This window comes from Amphiprion ocellaris, chromosome 14, assembly GCF_022539595.1.
Source record: "Amphiprion ocellaris isolate individual 3 ecotype Okinawa chromosome 14, ASM2253959v1, whole genome shotgun sequence".
NCBI lineage: Eukaryota > Metazoa > Chordata > Actinopteri > Pomacentridae > Amphiprion > Amphiprion ocellaris.
Genome location: NC_072779.1, coordinates 44,760 through 72,519, shown reverse-complemented (window position 1 = coordinate 72,519; position 27,760 = coordinate 44,760). Strand labels below are relative to the sequence as shown.

The 27,760-nt window shown below is 38.0% G+C and overlaps 2 protein-coding genes and 1 long non-coding RNA gene across 4 annotated transcripts; 2 read left to right on the top strand and 1 right to left on the bottom strand.

Moving 5' to 3' along the window:
• Nucleotides 1–1,475: 1,475 nt before the first annotated feature.
• On the top strand, nt 1,476–8,657 carry btg4 (B-cell translocation gene 4). Of its 2 annotated transcripts, XM_023296499.3 has the most exons (4): nt 1,476–3,497; nt 5,078–5,215; nt 6,209–6,473; nt 8,301–8,657. In XM_023296499.3, the coding sequence occupies exons 1-4, from the start codon at nt 3,325–3,327 to the stop codon at nt 8,499–8,501; spliced, it is 777 nt and encodes a 258-aa protein (XP_023152267.1). In that variant the 5' UTR covers nt 1,476–3,324; the 3' UTR covers nt 8,502–8,657. The 2 variants fall into 2 exon arrangements, with proteins under 2 accessions (XP_023152267.1, XP_023152268.1); XM_023296500.3 differs by lacking the exon at nt 5,078–5,215.
• Nucleotides 8,658–11,990: 3,333 nt separating this feature from the next.
• LOC111585923 (heterogeneous nuclear ribonucleoprotein A/B-like) lies at nt 11,991–21,190 on the top strand. Its single transcript, XM_023295567.3, has 9 exons — nt 11,991–12,112; nt 13,532–13,734; nt 14,303–14,471; nt 14,699–14,857; nt 15,116–15,247; nt 15,629–15,731; nt 16,139–16,285; nt 19,815–19,905; nt 20,857–21,190. The coding sequence occupies exons 1-8, from the start codon at nt 12,044–12,046 to the stop codon at nt 19,883–19,885; spliced, it is 1,053 nt and encodes a 350-aa protein (XP_023151335.1). The 5' UTR covers nt 11,991–12,043; the 3' UTR covers nt 19,886–19,905; nt 20,857–21,190.
• Nucleotides 21,191–22,822: 1,632 nt separating this feature from the next.
• Nucleotides 22,823–25,265, bottom strand: LOC118469264 (uncharacterized). Its single transcript, XR_004846126.2, has 3 exons — nt 25,194–25,265; nt 24,308–24,426; nt 22,823–23,371 (listed from the first exon to the last, which is right to left on the bottom strand). It is a non-coding gene; the product is annotated as an uncharacterized LOC118469264 (long non-coding RNA).
• Nucleotides 25,266–27,760: the final 2,495 nt, after the last annotated feature.

The following is a 27,760-nucleotide window of genomic DNA, read 5'->3' as shown; positions in this document are numbered from 1 at the left end:
GGCTGTTAGCTAACCCAATTAAACAGCTGATATTCATAAAGGGGAGATTATGTTTAACTGAACTCTGACCCCAGTTTATTATTCCTCACATATTCATAAACAAGAAAATATATGATTAGCATCGGTAAAACAACGATGTCTTAATTTTTTACTGAACTTTTCTTTCTTCCTGTCATTTTGCTGCTGTCTCCATTTAGCCTCAGCAGGAACACAAAGTTCCCGTCATCCCACCTGATCACCAGACGTCATTAGAAAGGCCAGGATGTCCTCTACTGAGCATGTCTGGATTTATTACGGTAGCTCTAATGAGTCCAGATATATCGCTCAAAAACAAATGTCCAGTCCAGAGGACATAAATGGTCTCGGGAGGATATAGTAAAGCTGACTTTAATAAAATATTAACTCTGCAGATTTGTGGGTAAAACTTCACCAAAATTAAACCGGACTTGAAAAAGACGCTACCAGAAGACCTCAGTTCGATGTTCTGCCACAAGGAATCATGGTCGTATCTTTTCTCTGGTTGGCGGTGACCCTAACTCTAACCCTGTCAGATGAAAGCTCCAGAGAAGTCTAGAGAGCGAAGCTTCTGCTAAAACAGCAGCTGTGCTTGGGTTCGTTTTAAATTTGTGTCTCTAAAAAGCCAAAGGATGAAGGAAATGCTTCCAACAAACCGTTCTGTGGTCGTTATCTTAGAACACTCAGAGTGCTCGTTTTATTCAAACTACAGAAACTGGTCTGGGTTGATGGAGAGAAAGATTCTGCTAAATGCTGGTAGTTGTTTTCTTGTTCATTTTGTCGTTTCCATCGAGGATTCTTTGGCTCTAAACGTACCCTCTGATATTTTCACCGTTTGTGTTATTTTTCCTGCCTGAAGCACCGTTTCTGTCTCATGTCGAACAAAACTAAACTTTTAAACTGATTAAATGAAGACAACATTGGTCCTCTCCATTAGCATTATTCCTCCTGATCGCCACATAAAGAAACCGTTTTCTCTGGATATTTAGTGTATTTGGTCGATTGTTCAGCTGCAATATTCTACTTTTGTCATTTAAAGGCCAACGTTTTTCGTGTTTCAGCTGATATACGTCAGAAATGTTGTCATGTTCAAATACTCTGAGTGGAACTTGTTATTAACTGCATCTGGAAAAGAAAATCTGAACATTTTTGTAAATTTTCTGATTATTTGCACTTTGGCGTCTGCTCTGCTTGTTTCATTTCTTTACTTGATGAATTTCTACACTGGAGGTTGAACGTAGAAAGAACTGTTTTTTTCTTTGACATGAATGGGTTTAGCTTTCTATAAATTCGCTGTTTACTCAAAGTATATGCTGTGATTGTTTCTGTGGCTTTATTTAGTCTTTATTGTATTGATATGTCAGCCTGAAATTCTACAAATGTCTTTACAAATACGTAAACTTTCTAAGATTTTTGGGAAAGTAGAGATAAAAATCTGCATATTTTTGATGGATTTCTATAGTTCGGTCAACGTCATGATACTTTTCGTGCTGTTACTGAAAGAGACTTTCCAAGAATTAAAGGTGTCTAATGTCAGTTTTCTTGTAATTTTGCAAAAATACAGAATTTCAGAGGTTTAGATGTTCACTAATGTACATATGAAACACAGAACAGCTTCTCAGGCTGAACACAGATAAAATTCTACTGTTTTTAGAGCCTCAGAAGTTGGTGAAATGCCGACTACAGATTATTTAGTAGGAAATATGAATATATCCATATATGTACACTTACAGGAAGTTTCTGGGGCCATAATACCAGTCTTCATTAAACATTTTGCACTTTTTTTCCATTTTCACACGCCAGTCATTAAAAATGGGTCCTTAGCTGGAGCCATTTCAACATTTGGAACAACTAGAAACATTTTTTTTCTGTTTTTTTACCAAATTTCATGACTCTAGGAGTTTTATTTCTGGAGATATTGAGCACTTGAAATGGTTTCTCTGCTAATATGTTCTTTTGACAGTAAAAATACTAATTTCCAGGTCTGCAAACAAGAAATTCTCCCAAAAAACAAACAAACAGACAAACATCACTATTTGGACAAAACAGCAAAAATCTGGAACCTTGTCTTGTTAAATTTTCCACACATCAAATTCTACTGATTTTAGAGCCTCGAAGGTTTGAGGAATGTTGACCAAAGTCTGTATTTTTAGTAGAAATATGGATCCATAAATATATATACTTACAGGAACTTTCTGGGACCCCAATGCCAGTCTTAGTTTGAACATTTAGCCTTTTTTTTCCATTTTCAAGAACCAAAAATTGACAGTTTGTCCTCTGCTGGAGCCGTTTAATCATTTGGATCACCTGGAAACAGTTTTGTAGGTGTCCTTACCAAATTTCATGACTCTGGGAGTTTTATTTCTGGAGATATTGAAGCTTTTAAATGGTTCCTCTACTGAACCGATCAATCAGCATTTAGTCAAAACAGGAAGCTGTGCACACATTAAATTCTACTGATGTTAGAGCCTCAAAAGTTGGAGGAATGTTGACCAAAGACTGTATTTTTGTGCATATTAACAAGTCCAATTATTCAAACTGTTTGCTCTGCTGGAACCATTTAGATTTTCTGGGAATAATGTTGTCTGTGTTCTCACCGGATTAATGAGCATTGGAGTTTTATTTCTGGAGATACTGAAGCCTTAAAATGGTTCACCAGGTCAGATGGGTTTGTGAGAGTAAAAGTAAACACCAGAAAAGTGCATATTTTAAATAATGTGGAAAAACTAGTAGGTAATCAATTTAAAGACTTAGATTGTTTAGAAATGAGCTAATTCTAGTAACTAGTGCATTCCTTTTGCATTTTAACTCCGATTATTTTTGGTTTTGGTCAAATAAATGAATTAAATCCACTCATAAATCTCTGAAAGTTGCATTGAAATGTGAAATCTGCTTTTGCTTTGTTGCAGTTTTCTCTTTAATGGTTCCTCCGGTGAGACTTTGAGACAAACTTAGTGTCTAAAAATGAAAAGAAGTAAAAGTTTCTTCACATTTCGGCTCAGAAATGCAGCAGGAAAGACTTCGTTTGAGTCCAACTGTCTTCAGGTGCGTCGACTCGTCTCCCAGCTGAACTGGGTTTTTTTTAAAGCAGCAGAACCAAAGCAGAGGAACAGTTTTAGATCAAGCTGCTGCTGCTGGAGATGCATTTAGATGTTCTGTGGAGCTTCAGCAGCAAATATGTTTGCTTGAGTTGTCTGGCTTCCAGTTAGTTGGTTTTATTTTTAGTTGTTTTTCAGGTTTCTTTGAGAGTAGGACCAACCTACATGTGTTTTATTCTCTGAGAGGTTTTTATTGGTCTGACTTGGAGGCATGAAGGAGGAGATTGCTGCTGCCGTGTTCTTCGTGGCTCGGCTGGTCAAGAGATATGGCGTTCTGGAAAACGACAGCAGAGAGCGATTCGCCGCCAGCCTCACCTCCGTTCTGTTCGAGAACTACAAGAACCACTGGAACCCGAGTGCCCCGACCAGAGGACAGGCCTACAGGTGAGAAACCAGCCCAAAGAAACGCCTCAGAGCATGGGAAAACCACAGACAGAACATGGGAAAAACTGCAGACAGAACATGAGGAAAACCACAGACAGAACATGGGAAAAACTGCAGACAGAACATGAGGAAAACCACAGACAGAACATGGGAAAAACTGCAGACAGAACATGAGGAAAACCACAGACAGAACATGGGAAAAACTGCAGACAGAACATGAGGAAAACCACAGACAGAACATGGGAAAAACTGCAGACAGAACATGGGAAAAACTGCAGACAGAACATGAGGAAAACCACAGACAGAACATGGGAAAAACCGCAGACAGAACGTGAGGAAAACCGCAGACAGAACATGAGGAAAACCGCAGACAGCAACTTGGCACCGAAACTTAAAAAAAAAACAAGATCAATAAGTTGTTAAGCAGGTGAAAACTGCTAATTCACTGAAGGAAACTTTAAAAAGTGCATTTTGGGTAAAATCTGGAGACGAGTCCAGAAATAATTCACTGTGTTTCTAAAATAAAATGCATCCAGTTTAAAAAACTGACAAAGCTGAGAATGTGTCCAAAAAATGACCTTAAAAATGGAGTAATGGATGTATTGTTCAAAAACTATAGAAAAAAATGAAAAGGAAAACACTGGCAAATGTTTTAGATGATTTAAATACAGGAAAACTGCAATTTGTATAAGAAAATTACTGTTTTTGAAAGTACGGTTGTTTTTTTTAAAATCATGTAGACTTTTTAAACGTGTAAGTCCGTATATTTTAGGGGTTATACTGGACATCATCTGTACTTCAGCAAAATGTAAAAAAAAAACCAACTTTGAAACAGACCGTTTTTCATACATTGATGGACGTAAGCAAACATCTGTAAAAATGTGATTTTTTATAAAAAAAATTTTTTAATATATATATATATATATATATATATATATATATAAATAAATAATCTAATTTGTAAAACATACAGATTTTTTAAATCTTAATGTGTTTTTCCCTTCAGTTAACGTGTAAGCAGCACATTTTCTGTGATTCTTTTTTTTTTTCTGGATTTTATTTGTACTTTAGTAAAATGGTAAAAAACCAAAACCTTTGAAACAATTTTTTTTCATTGATAAACAAATTTCTCTAAAATTACTTTTTTTCTGATTTTAAACCGTAAAACTTCAGAATTGTTACATAAACTTAAGATGATGAGTTTAAGTTATTAAGCAGCTGATAACCTGGATGTTCCTGTTTTGATTATTCACTGAAGAAAACTTTAAAAAGTGAATTTCAGGTAAAATTTGGATTCGAGTCTTGACAGATTCACAGTTTCAAAAATAATAAAAGAAAATATAATGTAAATAAATACAAACATACATGGATGCAATAATAAAAGTAAGTTATGAAATAAAAAAATATATATTACTGGAAATTTGCAGAACTTTAACATCTTTAAATCCAAACTTGTAGCAGTGATACCTGCCATGAGATGGAGAACATTTTTAAGTCCTAATAAAGCGTCGGTTTGAGGTTCCACCTGGAAACGGCAGAACTCTGGTTCCTCTGCAGGAACTTCTCTGTTCTCGTTCCAGATGTCTGCGTATGAACCGAGTCCAGCTGCAGGACCCGGTTCTGCTGGAGGCCTGTGAGCGCAGCAACGTGCGCTACGAGGACCTGGGCCTCCCCCAGGAGCTGACGCTGTGGGTTGACCCGGGAGAGGTGTCCTGCAGGTCAGAACCCAGCGGAACTGGTCACTGGTTCTCGAACCCGATCAGATTAATCCAGTTAAAAATATAAGAATACAGGAAAATGAAAGAACTGTCTGTAGAAAGCAGAACATTTCTGTAAATTAAGGTATTTTTAGGTGACTTTAATAAACTAGAATTTCATGAACAGTCAACAAGTAAGTTTTCTGTTCTTTTACTAAACATCATCTGTAATAGAACAAAATCCGTAAAATGGTTTTAAAATGGACATTTTTCAGTCATTAATATGCAGAATTTTTCTTTCAGTGAACGTCTGTAAAATAACATTTTGAGCTGATATGAATACAATAAAAAGTAATTTTGCAGTCAAATGTGTTCAAAAAATGATCATTTAAAAAGAATTTTTTTTTATGTGGACTTTATCGACACTTTTGACATTTTTCCCGCCACAGGCAACATTTAAATTACTTTTTTCTGATTTTACTAGATGTTTATCTGTACACCAGTAAAAAGGGAAAAATCTATATAATATGCAGTTTTAGAAACATTAATAAGCATTTTTTTCCCTTCAAATAGAAGATTTGTTTTTTTTTTCTTGACTGAAAAATTCAAAAAATATTTGTAAAAAGACAGAATTTTGATGTTTGCAAAAATAGGGAAAACAGTTAAAACATCATTTTCAAGTATTTGATGTTCATGATTTTTCTTTCAAAAAAAGCAAATATCTGTAAAATGACATTTTTATCTGGTTTCAATACAGAAAAACAAAAAAGTTAAATGTAAAAGAATGAATTGGCGTTTGAAAGGAACAGTTTCTTTATTTACAGTTTTGTTTTTTTACAATTTTTGCTTTTGTTTTTTCAGTCAACTTGTGAGTAAAATGATTTTTTTTTTGCGATTTTTACTTGATATTATTTGTACTTTAAAAAAATGGGAAAAATCTATAAAACTTCTGGATATGATGGATGTTCATAATTTCTTTTTTAATAACATCAGTAAATTAATTTTGTTTCTCAGGTACGGTGAACGCAGCGCTCCGTTCTGCGTTTCAGCGGTAGACCGGCGTGACGGCGGCGAGTTTTCCCGCCGTATCCATGATGCCGTGGAGCGGGCGAGCTTTGACGTCCAATCAGGAAGCTCTTCGGATGAGGAGGAAGTGGGCGGAGACAACAGCATGAACAGCAGCAGCAGCATCCAATCAGCTCCCTGCTCCGCTCCAAACCCACCAACCACCGAACCCAAAACCATCCCGACGGTCAGCAACCCCAACAGTGTCTACAGGGTGAGTCCTGATCCACAGAGTTTATTAAATTAAATTCAAAAAATGGAGCTTCGTAAGGAGACGTAAACCATTAAAAAACTAATAGAAAAACAACAAACAAAACATGTAAAAACTGTTAAAGTATTTAAGCTAGAAAAGCATTCAGAGCTCAGTCCTCCTCCAAAGCTGCTCAGTCCTTGGATCATTTCTGACGGATAAGTCCTGATAAGTCCTCAGTGGTGGATTTGTAGTAAGATCACAATCAGCTGATGTTGTGTTCACTTGTTGTCATGGTTACAGTGACGCTGTGCCACTATCTGGCAATGATACAAATCTTTAACAAATCCATAGATCCAGACTATAAGCAGCATCACTGCCAAAATCTAATCACTTGGTCCTTGTGTCATTTCTGACCTTCACTGGAAATTTCATCCAAATCCGTTAGTCTGTTTTAGAGGAATGTTGCAGGCATGCAGAGTAACAAACGGATGCCAGTCATCACATAACTCTGCTGCGTTTCTTAGCGGAGAAATAACTAAAACTATAAAATTACTGATATTTGAGATCATTTGAAATAAAAATATATTTATTCAGGACTGAAAAGTTGTATATAATTTTTAAACTCTTATTTTGTAGATTTTCCTTGTTTGGTTTAATTACAGTTAATTAATTACAGTTAATTGGAAAATCAAAGAAAACATAATTTACATGTTCACCATAAAAGCACCAGTCCAAAACAGTAAATAATCCACATAAAAAAATCAGCATTTTTATAAATGATAATTCATTCTTTTACAATGTGTGACTGTAACATTGCATTTTTTTTACTGTATTTAAAATGTCCTAAAATATTTAAAATGTTCAGAAGAAAATTCTGTACATTAGATTGAAAAATACATTTTAAAATTTTCCTTATTTTAAGTTTCCCCTATTTTGTTAAATACACATATTTAGTTAAATCACAAGTAAATTTAGATACGTGTATGTATTAAAAATAGTGAATATTTTCTGAACAGTTACAGATTTTTAAATATTTTGGTAAATTACAGATAATATCTAGTAAAATCAAAGCAATAATTATTCATTCACATGTTAACTGAAAATAAAAAAAGAATAATAATAGAAGCACCAGGCCAAAATAGTAAATAATAATCCTTGAAAAAAATCGTAAAAATTAAATATTTTTATTCAAAAGAAAAATCTATGTAATCAAGCACAGAACATGTTGTTAAAAAATTAAGTCTTATTTTACACATTTTTGCATTATATATCTAGTAAAATATAATCTAAAACTAAACATTTATATGTAAACTTAAACAATAAAAAAACCAAAACTGTCAATGTCCATCAGAAATCTGCATTTTTATAAACAGTTATTCATTATTTTACAAGATTTTAGAGTAAAATTACAATATTTATTGTATTTAAATCAATAAATAAATATATTTTTACAGATATCTACTGTTTTTCAAAAGAAAATTATCCATAGTAAAAACATAAAATAATGAAAATGTACTCTTATTTTCCAGATTTTTACTGTTTTGTTAAATTACAGATATCTAGTAATATCATTTAGGCTAAAATTGTAAATAATAAAATTCAAATATACACAGAATATTTAATTAATATCAACTCAACCCACTGAAATGTTTTCAAGTAAATAAATTTACCTAAATCAATAAATTGTCATTTTTATTTTTATATTAGCTAAAGCTGTGAGAAGTTTTTAAAGGACGATGTGACCGGATGCATATAAATAAAATCTGTTGTTGTTATTATTATTATTATTATTATTATTATTAATAATTCCTTTTTAAAAGTTGCTCCTTCCCTCCGCTGTTCCTCCAGTTCAGTGAGTTTTCTCCAGGGGCTCCTCAGACATGGCTCAGGGACAAACGGAAGCTGTTTTCTGGGGAAGCGTTGGTTCCTCACCCTGCTGCTCCTGGAGCTCCGAGCTCCCAGAAAGTGTTCAAGTCGTACCGAGCGACATTCTCCTTCAGCGGGCCTCGAGTGGACAAATACCACTGGGTCAGCAAGTCCCGGTCCTAGAACCCAGGACCAGAGACGTTCTATTAATTCTGCTTTTAAACTCGGAAATACTGCACCTTTTTAAGTCAGTTTTTGCTCTAAATGTGTTTTTTAAATTAAAGTGTAAATAAAGTGACATTGTACAGTGATTGAAAAGAAATAAATGTGTCCATTTCAGCTGCTGGTCCTTTCATTTATTTATTTAAATCCGAAAAATAAGTTATAGGTATTTACCTTTATTCAAAATAAAATTCAGTACAATGAAGAATGTAATTTATATACATTTTAACATCATTTAACACATTTTGCTGGTTTGTGGAATTACATATATCTCATGAATTGACAAAAAATATCTGTCAACTTTTAAAAATAAAAAGGCCAAAACAGTTGATGTCTGCATCATAAATCTGTATTTTTATAAATAGTTACTTGTTCTTTTACAGGATGTTACTGTAAAGCTACATTATTCACTGTATTTAAATTGGTAATAAATACATTTAAAAGAAGTAGATATTTGCTGTTATTCAATAAAAAAATTCTGTATAATAAAGAATTTTTAAAAATGGTTTAAAAAAAATTAACTTACCAATTTTTGCTGTTTGTTGAATTACAGATGTTCTGTGAAGTTACAAAAAACATTAATTTATGTGTAAATTTAAAAAAAAAAAACAAGACAGTAAATGTCCATCAAAAATCTATATTTTTATAAATTATTTTATAATTATTTTACAAGGGATGACAGTAAAATTACACTATTTTCTCTAAATTAGAAAGTAAAACTATTTTGACTAATAAATGCTGATATTCAAAAGAAAACACTGTATAATATAGACTGAATACAAATATTTAGATTTCTAAAAGTACAAATAATATTTGTAAAATCATAAATGTATTAATTCATATGTGGACTTTAAAAAAACAGGCAAAACTGTAAATAATGTCCCATCAAAAATCTGTATTTTATTATTTTAATGGTAACTAGTTCTTTTACAATATTTAACCATAAACGTTCACATATATTTAAATGTTCTGAGCCATCTGGAGGCTGTAGAGGTGGGGCAGATAGAGACGGTGAGGGGCAGATAGAGACCGTGAGGGGCAGATAGAGACGGTGAGGGGCAGATAGAGACGGTGAGGGGCAGATAGAGACCGTGAGGGGCAGATAGAGACGGTGAGGGGCAGATAGAGACGGTGAGGGGCAGATAGAGACGGTGAGGGGCAGAAAGACACGGTGAGGGGCAGATAGACACGGTGAGGGGCAGATAGAGACCGTGAGGGGCAGATAGAAACCGTGAGGGGCAGATAGAGACCGTGAGGGGCAGAAAGACACGGTGAGGGGCAGATAGACACGGTGAGGGGCAGATAGAGATGGTGAGGGGCAGATAGACATGGTGAGGGGCAGATAGAGACGGTGAGGGGCAGATAGAGACGGTGAGGGGCAGATAGACGGTGAGGGGCAGAAAGACACGGTGAGGGGCAGATAGACACGGTGAGGGGCAGATAGACACGATGAGGGGAAGATAGAGACGGTGAGGGGCAGATAGAGACGGTGAGGGGCAGATAGAGACGGTGAGGGGAAGATAGAGTGGTGAGGGGCAGATAGAGACGGTGAGGGGCAGATAGAGACGGTGACGGGCAGAAAGACATGGTGAGGGGCAGAAAGAGACGGTGACGGGAAGATAGAGTGGTGAGGGGCAGATAGAGACGGTGAGGGGCAGATAGAGACGGTGACGGGCAGAAAGACATGGTGAGGGGCAGATAGAGACGGTGACGGGCAGAAAGACAAGGTGAGGGGCAGATAGAGACGGTGAGGGGCAGATAGACACGGTGATGGGCAGATAGAGACCGTGAGGGGCAGATAGAGACGGTGAGGGGAAGATAGAGTGGTGAGGGGCAGATAGAGACCGTGAGGGGCAGATAGAGACCGTGAGGGGCAGATAGAGACCGTGAGGGGCAGATAGAGATATATATATATATATATATATATATATATATATATATATATATATATATATAGATAGATAGATAGATAGATATAGATATAGATATAGATATAGATATAGATAGATAGATAGATAGATAGATAGATAGATAGATAGATAGATAGATAGATAGATAGATAGATAGATAGATAGATATAGATATAGATATAGATATTCCCAACTCACCACCCCCATGACACAACACCTGGCACAGAACCTTGTCAGGTTCTTAGCTGACAGACTACAAACCAAAGAAAAAAACAGTTCACTGGCTGTTGCTACACTTGTGGCTCTGTAGTTCAAAATTTTTGGATTCGCCAATCAGAGTGGCAGTCAGTGTGAAAGAACGTTTAATAACAGAATGCACAACAGTTAACATAAAGAATACCAAGCAGCAGTCATCTACGTCACAAGCACCACCGCAGCCTCGTCCTCCACCACCAGCAGCACCTTCCACAGGTATTTTTTTTCTCTTCTGAATAGGGAATGACTGACATTTCTGGTGATGATGATGATGATGATCTTCAATATTTTTCAGTTCAACTGTGGAGCCTATTGGACGAAGACGCAAGTAGAGCCTGGCAAATGCAAAGCGTCACAGCGAATGCAATCGTAGAAAGAACGGCAGACCCACTGGTTTACTGGACAACCCACAAAACCGTTTACCCAAATTTGTACAATGGAGCCAAACGTTTCCTGTGTACCTCAGCCTCATCTGTGCCGTGCGAACAGTTTTTTTTTCTAAGGCTGGGGAGATAGTGAGTAAAAGAAGGAACTGCTTGAGTCCCAAAACTGTTGATAAATTATTTCTCAATAAAAACTCATAACCAGTTACATAAGCACACCCTCTTTACTGACCTCTTTACCAATAAACCCCAAGACATATTTTGCCAAAATCCATAATAATCCATATAATCTGTATTTGCATCAGCCCCATGTGAAAATGACATCAGTCTGTATTTGTAGAGCATCTCATGAATGGAGCAGCACCGTTTAAATGTTTCATAACACAGAATATAAGTGAAGAGTATATAGGGTTACAGACAAACATGGCAAATAAGAAACGTGCTCCTCAATAGTTATTGTCATTATTATTACTAGTAATGTTATTTTTGTGTCCACTAGAAACCATACAATCATCTAGTGTAGTCAAAGAGGAATGTGTGCATGGCGAATCAAATCCAAAACAATCCATGAACCGACCACGTCTTGATTGCACTTCATTTTATTGACCACTAGATGTCCTACTCGAGCTGTGTGTGTCATTGAGGCCTCGAGTAATGAACCATGTTTTGAATGAAGTGTCGAAGCTTCAACAAAGCCTCGATCAGCTATCATTAACCCCAACCCTCTATAGATCAGAACAGATTTAAACAGCAGTTAGGACTAACCCTAACCCTCTATAAACCAGCCGAAAGGAAGCAGGAAGGACGTTTAGCGGCTGGATTTGCCTTTTGTCGCAGCGTCCGCGCATTCAGCCAATCACAGAGCGCGTTTAAACGTACTTCTGGCCCTCTTGTCCAATCACAGACGCTGTCTTTACAAAGTCCCCCCTTTGCTGGGTCACATCCGGTCGTATATATGTTGCCACGAGTTAGCGGTGAATTTGGAGTCCATTTTGAGCAGCGCGTCCCGGAGTTTCTCCTCAAAGTAAGAACGCCTGGATTCCGTTATCCTTAAAATGAAATATACGAGAGTAAATGTAGCTTTAAACGGAGGGTCTTTTCATTGTGCTTTTCCTCCGTTTTAATGTTTTTATCTGTGTTTTTAGCGGCTTCGTGCAGCTAGCGGGCCGTTAACGGCAGCGGTGCTATTGTGCGGTTATTCCTCTGAATGGAGCGCTGCTTTAGCGGCATTTTCAGGAGGAAGTTATGCCTTCTGCTTTGAGAGGAGTTCATTCAGACTATTTCTCTTGCGCCTGATGTGATTTTACGGTATTCTTTATTTATGATGAATAGCGGGAATAGCTAGCTGCTAGCCTTGGGGAGCTAGCTGCTAGCCTTGGGGAGCTAGCTGCTAGCCTTGGGGAGCTAGCCGTTAGCCGGGGAGAGCTAGCCGTTAGCCGGGGAGAGCTAGCCGTTAGCCGGGGAGAGCTAGCTGTTAGCCGGGCCTAGCCTCGAGCGCTAACGGAGCAAAGCGCGGTTTGCTTGAACGCTCCGTTAACGAAGAGAACCTACGCCGTTAAAACATGGAGATCCACGCCGTTAAAACACGGAGTTCCACGCCGGTTTGTTTCTTTTTGTTAACAATCAGCTTCATTATCTGCTGGTGTTAAACTCCACAATGCTTCACAGCTAAACAGATTTTAGCATCCATCCGGCCTGTTTGTAGTTTCCCACATTTTTACTCAAAACAGTCGTAAAAAATCTGATTTAATTAGATTGCGTGGCTGTTTCTGCATTCCTCAAAACTGCTTAATCTAAAGCTTGGATGACCTTTTATTTATATATTTATTTTACCCTTTGCTGACCAGGAGCCACTAAAACCCAGGGTTCATTGTATGTCTTTTGCTTAATATTTTTATGAATTTTACATTTAGCTGGGAACCATCAACACCACTAGTTCTGTCTATTGACCTGCAACTTTATTTATTAACCAGTTTTAAAACAGCTCTGTACTTGTCAGTGTTTAAAATGGAACAATATGTACACAATCAACAGCCCTTCATATATTTCTTGTTAAAGTCTTTTTTTTCCCACTGATTGATTCCCTTTGCTGCCGTAATACTGCAGATATTCCTGTTTTGTTATTAATAAGGGGGTTATTGTATTTATTGTCTTTATGTCATAAATTTAAAATCAAGTTTGGTACTAAAACTTCTTGTATTTTGAGGTTAAGTGTAGTTTCAGAGCTCAGGTACCATTCCTGAACATTCACTAAAGTTCAGTCACACCTATTAAAAAATGTGTTTGTTGTAGTGAAAATAGGATAAAAAATACAGCAGCCAGTCGATTTAAATGACTGGAAATCATAGAACAAGTTGATCCTTTGCCCACAATGTTTGCATTTCTAAGAATGGTGTTTCACTTATCTTTAGGATGCACTAAAGTTTGTCTCGTCTCTCCTCAGTCTCTTGAAAAACCCATCGTCAGAATGGCAGACGCTGAGAATCTGCTGATGGAGACGTTGGAGCAGAACGGCAACGAGGGTGAGGAGGACCAGAACGGAGCCGAGCAGGAGCTGATGGGTGGAGATGAAGTCCAGGACGAAGGCCAGGACAACGGCACAGACGGAGGCAAGATCGACGCCAGTAAAGGAGAGGAGGACGCTGGGTGAGTGTTTGGTTTGAAAAACCCGAACCCTCTCTAGAAATGTACATCTAGAAATAAACGATGATTAAATAATGTCAGAACATTGTAGAAGGACGGCAAAGATTTGGGTGATGAACAGAAATGTAAACAGCGATATCAGCTTTGTGTTCTATGTACTCTAGTTCAACAATATCAGGAATAAGATGGACATTTATTTATCCAGGAAGTAAGTCTAGGGTCCGATATTGGTCAGAAAACAGAAATGGGCAGAATAGAAGAACAATAAGATAGAAGAAAGATGTAAAAATGTGTAAGCTGCTATAAAACTAACTCTGAGAATGATTCTGAAGTATTGAATTTCACGTGATAATGAAACGTTGCACATGGATTTCAAATATTACGCATCATAAATTAAATATTCAGTGATTCTTAAGTAGTAAAGTAATATTTAAATATGATAATGAACATTCTGCAGCTGGAGACTGAAAAGTTTCCAGTGAAACTGAAACACTGGACCTGAAAATTCTGGCATGAACTATTTGTAAAGGTAATACTGTGAATGATGTTGAAATGATTGTTGTGTTTGCAGTAAAATGTTTGTGGGCGGCCTCAGCTGGGACACGAGTAAAAAGGACCTGAAGGATTACTTCAGTAAGTTTGGGGAGGTGTCAGACTGCACCATCAAGATGGACTCCAACACCGGCCGGTCCCGAGGCTTCGGCTTCGTTCTCTTCAAAGACGCCAGCAGCGTGGACAAAGTGAGTCTGAATAACCGACTGATGCTTCACGTGTAGTTTTGTAGTTACATCATCAACTGTTTGGTGTTTTTCGTTTAAGCATGTGTCACAGAAACAGAGGGAACTGTGTCTACATCCAGCTTTTGCAGCCACACAGCTCCTAAACAGTACTTGTGTTGGTCTTCTGTTGAATCAGACGTTTCTGTGACATGACCGAGCCGTGTTAATCTTTACATACGTGTCTGTAGGTGCTGGAGCAGAAGGAACACAGACTGGACGGACGTCAGATTGACCCCAAAAGGGCGATGGCCATGAAAAAGGAGCCCGTCAAGAAGATCTTTGTCGGCGGTTTGATTCCTGAAGCTACTGAGGAAACCATCAGGGAATATTTCGGCGCCTTTGGAGAGGTCAGTTTTAAATAATTTCACATAATAGAGCCCGCAGCAGAACCCCACTTCTCCCTGTAGATTAAACACACATTTAACACACAGCAGGATGAAGGGTAATAATCCAGAGTTTATTAAAGCTGATAATAAGGGTGGTTTAGGATTCAAAGACTGGAAAAGAGTTTACAGAAGACATTCAGACGGGTTCCTTAGTGGTGCCAAATGTCTACATGTAAAAGTTGGACAACAGTGGCTCCATTTTCCACCTTGTCTCTCCAGATTGAAACCATCGAGCTCCCTATCGACCCCAAATCAAAGAAAAGGAGGGGTTTCATCTTCATCACATACAAAGACGAAGCCAGCGTCAAGAAGTGTCTGGAGAAGAAATACCACAACATCCAAGGTTCCAGGGTACGTACCCAAAGAATCAGTGGGTTGGTGTCGTCCACGAACTGGAGGTTTTGTAGGTTTTGGTCTCAGCTGCCTGTAGTTTGATGCTCTTCGTCTGTCTGTGGGTGAAGTTAGCATCACAGCTTAGATCTTTAATAAGAATCTTTGGTTCTAGAGTCAAGGGAAGTTTGTCAAATGTGAACTTTCTGTGCAGGAAGGCTCACTATATTTTGAGGCTCTGCTGCTGAAGTTTTTCAGTGCGATTTTGAGAGCATTTTTACACTGCAGCAGAATCTTTTGTTCTTACTTCTGCTGGGCCTGAGAGGCTTAACGAGTTCATCTCCTTACCTTTCGATGCACTTGTTGCTATGACAATAAAGTGAATCTGAATCTCCTCCTCAGTGTGAGCTGAAGATCGCCCAGCCGAAGGAGGTCTACCAGCAGCAGCAGTACGGAGCGGGACGTGGAGGCGGCTATGGAGGCCGGGGAGGCCGAGGCCGTGGAGGTAAAGATGGAGCTATCCTTCAGAATACATTCATCTTTTTGGACAGGTTTTTGTTTGCACAGGTAAAGGTGAGTCACTGCCAATCCTAAAATCCTGAGCTGAAACTAAAGATAGAATGTGAAAGAGTTTGTAGTTCTGTATGAAGCTGGGGACTTTTATTTATTCCTCTGTCAGTTGGATAAACATTTAACTAAGTATGTAACAGTCCTAGTGTTTTCTCTGGAATCAGAAGTTAATTTCCACATTTTTTCCACATCTGAGAATCTTTTAAAATCTGATTTCTGCATTCAGCCGTTGACTGACTCCTTTAATGAACATTTTTTTCTGGTTAGTGCAGTTTTACCTGAAGATGAGACTTCAGTGTTTTAACAGAAAACATATTTTTAAGTATTTGTGTGAACTCTCAGGTCAGAGCCAGGGCTGGAACCAGGGCTATGGAAACTACTGGAACCAGGGCTACGGTAACCAGGGCTACGGCTACGGCGGATACAGCGGCTATGGCAACTACGACTACTCCTCTGGTTACTATGGATACGGCCCCGGCTATGATTACAGTAAGCACCAACATCCCATAATGCCCAGTTCTTGATAATAGTTACAGGACTCAGTGTTCACTGATTCCTACTGAAGCTACAGGTTCATAAACTGATGACAACAGCGAATGTTTTTATTCTTTACAACAAAAATTATATTTGTTTTTAATGTGAGTACAATAGAAGATTTAACCCTTTAAGCGCCAAAGTCGCAATATTGCGACAAGCATCATTGCTTAACATAACAAGCCATAGCTGCAAATATTGTGCCTCATGTAGTTACTACTTTACACCAGGAGATGGCGGACATCTGGAACTTCAATCTGAGCGTCATTTGTGGGCGTGTTTTCATTCAAAGTTTTGGAGTTTATAGAGTTTGAAAACCGCGTCCCGGTCGAGGAGACAAGGGTCGCAGTCGGAGCGCAGCAGAGCGCACGACAGCGAGAGAAAAGTCACCAAGCCGAGAGGTCTGTTCACTGTTGACAAAGTACTTCGTCAAGTAATGGCTGACTCAGATTCTGAAGAGGGATATTCACCCTCTGATGAACATGTTCAGTCGTCCAGTGAGACAGAAAGTGACGCTGCGTCTGTGCGTAACGGCAGCGAGTCCATGCTCCATGACATGGGTGGCGTGGTGGGTGTAGCAGGGGTGGCAGGAGGGGACGTGGTGGGTGTAGCAGGGGTGGTCAAAACACTGCTAATAGTGAGGTGGGTAGCGGGGATGCAAAAAACCACGGAAATAGCGGCAGACGCGGGAGAAAATGCACTGATAATAGCGGCGGAGGCCGCAGTGGCGTTCACGGCCCTGCCGTAAATGACGGTGGTGATGGCTGGGTTTGCTTGAGAGATGAGGAACAGTATCACAAGTGGATCAGACATTTTGATGAGCCCATTGAGTATCGTGGAGACGGGAATCTGACAAATTCTGAGCCAAGCAATGCCATCTTGATCGATAAACATCTGTAAAAGTTATGTAATCCATATGTCCGCCACCTGGGGATGTCATAATATGCAAATTAGATGAGTGAATTTACTCCCATCACAAACTTTGGGTCATACTGATGATTTTACTCATTTACAGTATGCCTTTATCTCTAATCATTTTCAAGTTACAACCTTTGGAAGAAGTGATATCAAAACTGAATATTTTATTGAAAAAACTGTGGCGCCTAAAGGGTTAATAATTTAACCACTACAGGGATGAATTAAACACTGAGGCACACTTTTTTTGCTATTTTTTGCCAGAGTTGGAACTAAAGATTAGGGCTGCAACTAACGATTATTTTAATAATCGATTAATCGGCCGATTATTTTTTTCGATTAATCGATGAATCGGATAAAAAAACAACACATTTTTAATTTCCGCCGCTTTATTCAGAAAGAGAAGATTTGGACTGACAGAGCAAATAAGATCATTGAAGCGAAGCCTTCGTCTTCAACCATTGACAGAAGCCTCATGTCAGTGACCATCATGTTGAGAATGCTGTCAGTCAGGACAGATGCTTGCTGTGGTGGACATGATGTCTTGCTCATCATGAAGCCTGTCATTGTTTGCTGTTCATGAAATGAGAAAGATAGTATAGTTTGAGTATGTATTATAGCACAATTTACAACAACTCCGTAATCATCTTGTTTTATTTGCAGTATTAGGTTAAGGCAAGTAAGTAGTCCAAAGAGCAAAACACAAAGTATGCACGCACACACACACACAGATAGATAGATAGATAGATAGATAGATAGATAGATAGATAGATAGATAGATAGATAGATAGATAGATAGATAGATAGATAGATAGGACAAGCACCATAAAAAATACTACATACTAAATAAGTTACTTTAACCCCTGTTTGGTCTAAATGCAGTTCATCCTGCCTCTCTCCAACACAGACCAGTGTCTTCACTCACTTTGTGAGAAAATTAAAACTTGAAGCTTAATCTCTAAATTATTATCACCATTGTGGGCAAGTTACGTTTATTTATAAAGCATATTCAAACCCTGCTTAAGCTGATTAAAGTGAAATAAAAAGTTTCACACACGCGTGTGCACACACGTGTCCTGTCACTGTCATTAATCAGCTAACAAACACTAGCATCGGGAGAGCTACCAGAGAGACTAACGTTACGTTTCCTCACTGTAAAACGGAACAAACGTAGGATACTGTAGTGACTTACCTGCTGTTGAGCTGTCATCGGCGACTCCAACGTGTTTCCGTTTCAGGTGCTGCATCATCATCGTGGTGCTCCCGTACATCATATCACTTTTGTAAAGCTTGCATGTTTGTTGTTTTGTGAAGCGTGAAATGCTGCCACAGTTTTGAGGATTTCGGTCTGACTGTTTTCTCCGTGTCGGTCATGTTTGGTTGAAATTACTCTGAATTTACTTTCGCTTTGCCGCCACCTCGCTCTGTTCAACTCGCTCTACAGGTGGAGTTATTTAAAAAAAAAAAAAACTTTATTTCAGTCAGCCAGCATTGACAAAGCTCTGCAGGTGAAGTAGACACTCCGCGACATGGCGAGTGGCGCACGAATCGCGCGACACAACGAATCGATAATGAAATTCGTTGCCAACGCTTTTAATAATCGATTATTATCGATTTTATCGATTCGTTGTTGCAGCCCTACTAAAGATGCTTTAAAGCACCTCTAAATGTCACTAATTTGGAAAGTTTTTGCTGCTGTTTATTGTTTAACGGAACATTTCATAGTATAATTATCTATTACAGCACCACTGAACTGTAAATTAGACATGTTTTCAGATGCAGTTTTTAGCTTCGAGGTTCTGGTTCTCCATTCCACAAGAACAAAGGAGTCTGCAGGAACAAGATTTGTACATGAATAATAATAGTAATAACTATTTCCACGTTTGGCACATTAATGATTATCAATTAATCGAATAATTGCTGGTAATAATTTAACCGTTAAAAATCTATTAACTGATGGGCGACCAGTGACCGGGTTGGATTCCAGCTCCTTTACTGCAGGTCCTCCCCATTATTCTCCCTAATTTCCTGTCTGACTCCACTTACCCATCAGATGAAGCCAACAAGGACCAAAAATACCTTAAAAAAATACATATATATCAAGTGAATAGGCAGAAAATGAAAGGCGTGTACAGAAAGGATTATATTTCAGCTGCAGGACTGCTGATCGTAGCGTTGTGGTGTTTTAACCAGCGGCCACCATGACAGAGACATCTGTGGCATTAACGGCTTCTGGCCCGACCTCACGTTAGGAAGACCAACACGTTCATAAAAACAGGCCGTAAAAATATATAGAATATGAAAAACATCTGTTGTCAATTACTATTAAATTATGACACAGTTCTAACTATAAGTAAAATGTAGACTCAGGCTTGAGACTCGCTGCTTTCTGACATGCTCAAATTCTACCCAAACTCTACACATCGCTGTGATTTCAGCCCCCCCCCATTTATCTTTTTAATCAGAGAATAAATGTTGATTAAATTACAAAAAAAAAAACAAAAAAAAAAACTGTATACTGAATGGAAATACGCCTGTTTCTGACCCGTCTGTTCTTTCTCCTCCACAGACCAGGGCAACGCCAGCTATGGCAAAACCCCCAGACGGGGAGGACACCAGAGCAGCTACAAGCCCTACTGATGATCACTGATTAGTACTAGGTAAACTCCCCATACAGGCTATAAACCTTTATTTAAACTCTGAACACGTTGAGGTGTTACGCCTCATTTACTGTTGAGCCCAGAAAGAAATAAAACAAGTAGGCAAAGATGGAGGATTGTTGTCCGACTGACTGTCGTCCAACCGACTATTATCCGACCGATCATCCGGCTGATATTTGCCGTTTTCTTGATTGTCTCGATGTTTTTTGGCCGCTCATTTGTAAATTAATGCCTTACTTCAGACCTGATGCAGCTTCATATATCTGAGGTCTCAGAAATGTCTCTTGAGTGAAAACCAAACAAACAAGTTGTTTCCACAAACCAGAAAATTAATTTCTCTCTGTGTGGCTAATGCTATGCTAATGGCTCGCTGCTAAGGCTAAGCTAACAGCTAGCGGCTAAATTAGAAGGCAGCTAGAAAACAACAACTAGTAAAGCTTTAAGATCTGGACCTTAGTGGGAGATAAGTGATCAGAATATATTTCAGTGGATCCAACATAAACAGAGCAGATAATTTAATGACTCCTGTTTCTATTTTACATATTCAGTTAAAGTCACCCTTATTAATGAAGAATCCTCGTTATGGCTGACTGGTTCTCTGCTTTAACATGCTTTAAAACATTACATGAAATGTGTGTCCGTCCCAAATATTCGTCAACTATCCGTATGTCTCGATTACCAGGAATCTATCAGTCCTGGAAAATCCATATCAGTCAATCTGTAACGTAGACGCACAAATATGAAACTTGGGTAATAATAAATGAACAGGCAAAGTTAGTGAAATACTGCAAGGTTTGACTGCAGATAATTTGCTGTTTTATGCACAAGTTTTATTTAGCATTTAGTTGATTTTTAGCTGCAGAGATGCTGCAGACGGTTTATATTCAGCATTTTAACCCTGAAGTTTGGTCCCGTTCAGTCCAGAAATCATTTTAACGTTTCCCTCCTCAGGACTCCAGTGAGACAGACGGCTGGACGGACCGACCTCTTTTATGACAGAAGACCATTTGTACAGAAAACATCTGAAATATAACTTTTCCATGTGTTTTTTTTTCTTTATTTTCTTTTAATTCTTTCATTTTTAGGTTTTACTTTTCCCTTTGATGTTTTTTTTCCTTCCTTCCACATTTCCACTGGAAGTGTAATTTTTACTGTACTTTTTGGTACCCGTTTTGATTCTAATGTATTGTAAGGGTTGTATTTTACATGTTTGCTGACTTTACAGGTTGAAAATCTTGGTGCTGTAAAGGAGCTTTTTTTGACAAATAAAAACAGTTTTCAGTAACTTCTTTTTGTTCTGGTACTTCTGGGTGCTGGGGGGAGATTAACCATGGTTTGTAGTCAACTTTCTAACACCAATATGGAAGTTTTTATTATTATTAGTATTATTATTGGATTGGATATTATGTGTATTTTAGTGTGCCAAGATGGAATTTTAACCCACCAATACTGCTTTCTGTTCAACAACTTATGGTATTAAACGTTAATTCCATCCAAAATACAACTTTCTGTTTAACAGTTAATGGTTTTAAATGTTTCTTCCATCTAAAATATGACTTTATATAACAATTTATGACTTTGAAGTTTTGTTTGGAAAATACTGTGTTAAACAACTTATGGTTTTAAAGGTTTATTCTATCAAAATAGAACTTTGTTAAACAATTTATGGTTTTAAATGTTTCTTCTATGCAAAATACAACTTCTTGTTCCATAACTTATAGTTTTAAAGGTTAATTATATCAAAATACTGCTTTTCATTCTAGGTATTGTTGTACAAGGCGATTCCGTTCAGTACTTTCTAACAATTTAAGATTTTAAAAGATTTGTTTCATGTAAAATACAGCTTTCCAACGATTAATGGTTTGAAATGTTTATTTTATTCAAAATGCTACTTTCTATTTAATCATTCAGGATTTTGAATGTTAATTCCATCCAAAATGCAAGTTTTTTTTGAACAATTTCTAATTATGAAGGTTTCTTCCATCAAAACACTCTGTTCAACAATTTATGGTATCAAAAGTTAATTCCATCCTAAATACAACTTTCTGTTTAACAATTAATGGTTTTAAAGGTTTATTCCACCAAAATACTATCTTTCTTGGCTACTAATGTCTGCACATTGGGCATATTGTGTAATTGGCACAATTGTTGCATTATTTGGTTAAAAACTGGAATCATGCAGTCCAGTAGGTGGCACTGTTGCTGAAGAAATACAACTGTAATGCTGAAAATGCGTAATTCTAACTTAATTGACCACATGCTCAATTGTTCTGTACACTCAGAGCCAGCAGATGTCGCTGTTTATCTGTCTACTTTTCTAGTCTGTTGAAATGAAGTTTTGAAGTTTTGTGCTGGTTTTTTTTATCTTCATAACTTCCATTCCTACTGAATCAAGAAGTTTCATACATGTATTTAAGCCCTTTGTGAATGATATTGAAATGTTATTACAAACAAAATGTATCAAAAAGGTAGAAAATAAACACTTTAAATAGTATTTTCTTCTATTAATGATTTAAACTGTGACCTGACAGGATGTCAGACAGTTTTTTAGTGACTCATGCTGATTAAAACCAATGATTTACTGCAGAGCAATGTCCTTCCCAATAGTTATCTGCTGGGTTTATGACTCAGCATCATTTAGGTTTAAGAAGCTTAGGAGTAAATATGAGCAACTTTATTCTATAAATCATCAAGGATGAGGATTGTGTGCTTTGTTTGGATAATCCGGCTACATTTAGTTTCTCTGGACTGCTCTTTTAGTATTCAGATTCCAATATAAATGGCATGTATTTCTGTCCATAGTTTACTCTATTTGGTAAAATAAAACCATGTCCTGAACAAAGATTGAACATTTAGTTTCCCCACTGATTTTCCTGCTCTTCAGTTTTATTTACAAGAACTGGACACTAAGGCACGGTTACATTTCCACATATTTGCATTTTATTGAGCAAAATTCACACGTTCCACCACACAACTGTACATTTAACCATAGTTAAAAAAAAAAACAGCTTATATCTCAGCAATTGCTGGTAGTATTGGAGCCTTAAATCTTCTGGACTGTCTGCATGTCATGCGACAGCCGGACGTCCAGACCTTCACCGTCTGTCTTTCTCTCTGTCTTTCTGTTCCTTCAGCCATCTGCTTTGCTTCGTCTGTCTTTGTTTCAGAGCCTGTCTCTCTCTCTTCAGTCTTCCTGCTGCTCAGGACTAGAACCCTCCTGGTCTGGAGGCCCTTGAGGCAAAGCTTGGCTCCATGTAGAACCTGAATTCTGTCTGAACTGGAAGGAGATTGTTGACACTCTTCCCCATTTGAAAATGGCTTCCTTGTTGTCATCTCTTCCTCCAGCCAACCTCCTCGCAGCAGTCGTGCGGCGGTGAGGAAAGAGTCCGTCTGTCCTGATGTTTCCGACACGAAACCCTGGCCGGGATGCTTGTTCTCCGTCTTACTGCTGCCCTCCATCCTGCTGCTGGAATACAGGAGATACGGAGGTACTGAGACACAGCAGTTCACATTATTGAAGCCTTAGGTGATACGAAACAGTTTCAGGTGAGATCAGTGAGCTCACTGACTCCACAAAGAACCCCAAAAATCTGAAATGATGGCAGGATAAAAACAGTCTACCATCTCAAATCATCAAACCTCAAGCAATTTCTGGCATGTTGCGCAGCTAATGCAGCTAAAATTAGCTTTAGCTGATGTCCCCAGGTCAAACCTGTGGAACTTTAACTGCAAACCAGTAAACAAGGACTGGGTGGATTACTGTGATGTCATGTCGCCAATTATGCCTCATTTCTATTTAACAATTAATAGTTTTAAATATTTCTTCCATGCAAAGTACTACTTCCTATTTAAGAATTTATGATTTTGGAGGTTTATTCTATGCAAAATACTACTGCATGTTTAACAGATTTTGTCTTTTAAGGTTTGTCCATCCAAAAAACTACTTCCTTTGCCCCAATTTATGGCGTTGAAGGTTTATTACATCCAAAACACTTATTATTTTACTTGGTTGGATTATTGAATCCATTTCAACCAAAACTCATTTGTGTTGGTGTTAGCTGGTTTTAACCAAGTCGCTAATGACAGACTCAGAGAGAGTCTTCTTCCTGAAGTGGGTGGAGACCGCAGCAGTTCAGCTGTATTTAAAGCTACAGATGCTGAAAAAAACATTTCAACCAGGAGTTATAAAGTCATGGAGAAAACAACTGTCTTTGCTGTGTTTTGAGCTGAAAAAATTAAAAGTAACACGTGAGACTTTAATTAATTTGCTAAAAAAGGTCAGTGGGACCTTTAAAGTTGCAGCTGCATGTAAGTTCATCAGTTCTCCAGCAAAGGAAGGCAGAGATCCTGTGTTAAAGACATGCAAGTCAGATGAGAACAAAGTGCAAATGAACCAACTAACCTTAATGAAGCGGTGGCTGCCGTAAAATCTGTCTCTAAGTCTGGAGACCTAGACAGCAGCAGTCCTGGCTGAGGAACTGCAGGATCTGTGAGCTGAAGGTGGATTCTTGAGGCTTCTGGCTGCAAATGTGTTGAAAGATAAAGAAAAGGATGAATAAAAGAATCACCAAGGAGATACAGAAGAACAGAAACGGACGTAGTCACACAATAGAGTACTTGTAGCCACTAAAAATTCCTTTTACAAATCAATTAACCACTTCTGAAGAATAACTAAAAGTAAAAGTTAGCTCTTTGTGTGAACTGATCAGAACGCTATCATAAATTTTCATCCAAATCCAGGGTTTCCAACAAAATCAAATGTTAAACAGAGTATAATAATGTATTACCATATACTATGCAATTATTACTATGTTTGTGACTGAATTTAGTAATAAGATGTCAAATTATGCACAAGATGCCGTAATGCAGACATAAACATGGAGTCTTTCAGAGATGCTTGCAGATGTAGATGGAAACAAAAGATTTTCCAGGCTTAAAGCTTCACGTCAAAAATATCCTGTGGAAAAAAATGGTGAAAATGTGGCAGGAAGAAAAAATATATTTAAAAATGGTGGATGTTGTAATCTTTCAAAATGCTATAAACGGTGACAATAAAAGCAAATATCTGCCTGTAATATATGTTTCAGTCAAACATTGAATTGCTGCGGATCCAGATTTTACAGCTGAAAGCTTTTAGAAGCTTCATCTCCTGGTTTTAGTTCTCCTTTAACCTCCTGTCAGATAAACTAAATTGAAAATAACAGACTCAGCCAACATCCCAGACAACATTAATGAAGCTCAGATCAGCGCTTCTTGGAAGTCAGAATATCGATAGATTGTCCACGTACATGGTGAAGCTTCAGGTAACAGCAGATTTCAGGGTTAGATCCTCTTTCAGTCTTTGCTCAGGACCGACTGCCTCCAGTTATTTACCCCCTCCAGTTATTTACCCCCTCGCTCGCTCTAATGCCCACCCTCTTCCCGCATCTTTAACCCTTTCTGTGTCTTCATATAAGTGAGCTGTAGCTACAAAGACTGAAAGGTGACTTAAAAACAAGAAAATGTGCAAAATATAACCAGCTATAAAAACTCCGCTGGATCAAAAGAAGTGACGGAGCTTTAACGCATGAGAAACTCTGGCATGAATCTGTAAATATATAGTTTATGTCCTGAACTGCAGCCTTCAGGATTTGATTTGATTTCAGCTCTGGTTCAAGTGAGCAGCTGTAGAACTTGTCTGAGTTGCTTAAATTAAAGCTGCACTTGTCCATATTTTTACAACATGAAAGGGTGTAAAATACTGTGAGTAACGTGATGGAAATGACAAACTAAACCCACAAGGAAATGATCCACTAAACTCAGAGTGTCTTTTAGCTCATTGTTTTGATCTTTACAGTTTGCAGCTTTAATATTTTCTCATCGTTCTTGTAATAAACCTCATGCTGCTGCAGCAAACAGGAGAAAAACTAAGTTAGTTAAGCATTCTGCAGACCTAGAACCAGATATTTCCCCAACTTTAAGTTCTTATTAAAAACATAAGCCTGTAGCAATTTCTAACACATGCTAACACCCTCAGAAGGTGATGATACAGAATGCCAGTGTTGGGCTTCAGGGTCTTCAGGCTGGTTCATGGTGTCATAGTGACAAGGAAATACTGTCCTATGTTATGTTCCACAACAGCTAACTTTAAGAAGAAGGAAGATTAAAAGTGAAGAAAGGTGGAACTGTCATTTGTAGGTGACAGAGTTGCTCAAGCATCAGGATTGAATTGACATTAATCTTCTAATCTGGACTCATTGGACTCGCTGGTTGAACTCGGTCACCTTCGCAGAGACTTTTAGGGGTTTCAGACTGAAGGTCCGGATTCTGTTGACGTGTTGGACTGTAACCTCGGTCTGCAGGCTGCTGCTCTGCTGGATGTTTGCTCTGAGTTCAGCAGGTTTATCTGCTTGGGACGAAGTAGGAGGACGGCTGGACATCAGTTAAAAGTATTGAAAACTGGGGATAGACCGCTTATTGCCCTGGGCCATTATTGTGGTCGATATTTGGCATTTTTCTGATTATCTGTCTTGATGTTGACCAATTATTGATAAACTAAATGCTCTATTTCAGTCTCCTCTCTGGTCTCAGAAATGTCTCTAAGCAGAGAAACTGGACAAGAAACACAAGTTGTAATTTGCTCCTCTCACAGAGGAATGTGATGTACTGGAGGAACATTTTGCTTTTTGTTGAGGAACACATTATAGAACGTTCTTCTGGAAGACGTTTCCATAACGAGAACAAAGATGTTCTCACTGCAAACCTTATAAAAACGCTTTCAAGATGTTATCGAGGCCTCAGATGACAGAACGTTCTTTAAAAGACGTCCCAGTACTTTGATATTTTAACAACTGGAACGTTCTGGCTGAAATGTTCTGCACGTCATAGAATCTGTAGAACATTTCCACAATGTTCTATGATAACAAAGGAAGGAAATTCTCCAACCAACATTCAAAAAATGTTCTCCAGACGTTAACGAGGCCTCAGATGACAGAACGTTTTTATTTTATCCTGAACGTTTTTAGAATGTTCCTCCAAAGTAATCTATTAAAGGTGGAACGTTTTACTTTTTTGTTGAGGGAACACCTTCTTCTATAAGGTAACGGGATGTTCTCAATGCAGCATTCAAAAAACATTTTCCAGATGTTTTCAAGGTCTCAGAAGACAATGTTTTTCATACAAAACATTCTTTAATATTCATGTAATGTGATATATCAAAGGTGGAATGTTTTGCTTTTTGTTGAAGGAACATATTATAGAACGTTCTTCTAGATTTTTTCACAAAGAGAACAGAGTAAAGTTCCTGAATGTTCTGAGGATGTTTTTGGGATGTTTTCACATTTTTGTTTTTCTATTTTTTTTAACAGAACATTTTATAATGTTCCTGTAATATGACATAATTTATTCCGATGCTATTCCAGTTAATTGAACTCAAAATTGACATTTTAGGTTCAACTAATGAACTTGTTGACATTCATTAAATTGCAAACGATGCAGAGAAAAGCTGATCTGACTAAATTTCTTCACAGTATTCTTTCAAAGTCCACAGTCACGAGCACGAGACCGTTGCAAGCGCTCCTAGATATTTCAAATATTTAAGGATTTCGTTAAATCACATGACGGTTGGCCTCCTAAAGCTGCCGTTCACATGTTCACTGAGAGTTCTGCCTCCAATTACAGAATGCTGTGGAACAAAGTTCACGTTCAGGGAGCTGATGCCGGATCGCAGTGTGCCGGCTCTCAGTAGGCCAGAGTTAAAAAGCTCCAAAACATCGACTCAGACAGCAGGAACGGTGAAAGTAAACAACTGAACTGGTGTCTGAGTTCATGTGGATCAGTTCTACAGATGTACAGCAAGTTTTTAATTTAAATACTC

Bases quoted from the DNA above. Each gene is read 5' to 3' on its own strand.
- btg4 (XM_023296499.3), top strand. From the start codon at position 3,325: ATGAAGGAGGAGATTGCTGCTGCCGTGTTCTTCGTGGCTCGGCTGGTC. The intron at 3,498-5,077 runs GTGAGAAACCAG...TTCTCGTTCCAG, and splicing joins ACCAGAGGACAGGCCTACAG to ATGTCTGCGTATGAACCGAG. The intron at 6,474-8,300 runs GTGAGTCCTGAT...CTGTTCCTCCAG, and splicing joins ACCCCAACAGTGTCTACAGG to TTCAGTGAGTTTTCTCCAGG.
- LOC111585923 (XM_023295567.3), top strand. From the start codon at position 12,044: ATGTTGCCACGAGTTAGCGGTGAATTTGGAGTCCATTTTGAGCAGCGC. The intron at 13,735-14,302 runs GTGAGTGTTTGG...TTGTGTTTGCAG, and splicing joins AAAGGAGAGGAGGACGCTGG to TAAAATGTTTGTGGGCGGCC. The intron at 15,732-16,138 runs GTAAAGATGGAG...GTGAACTCTCAG, and splicing joins GGGAGGCCGAGGCCGTGGAG to GTCAGAGCCAGGGCTGGAAC.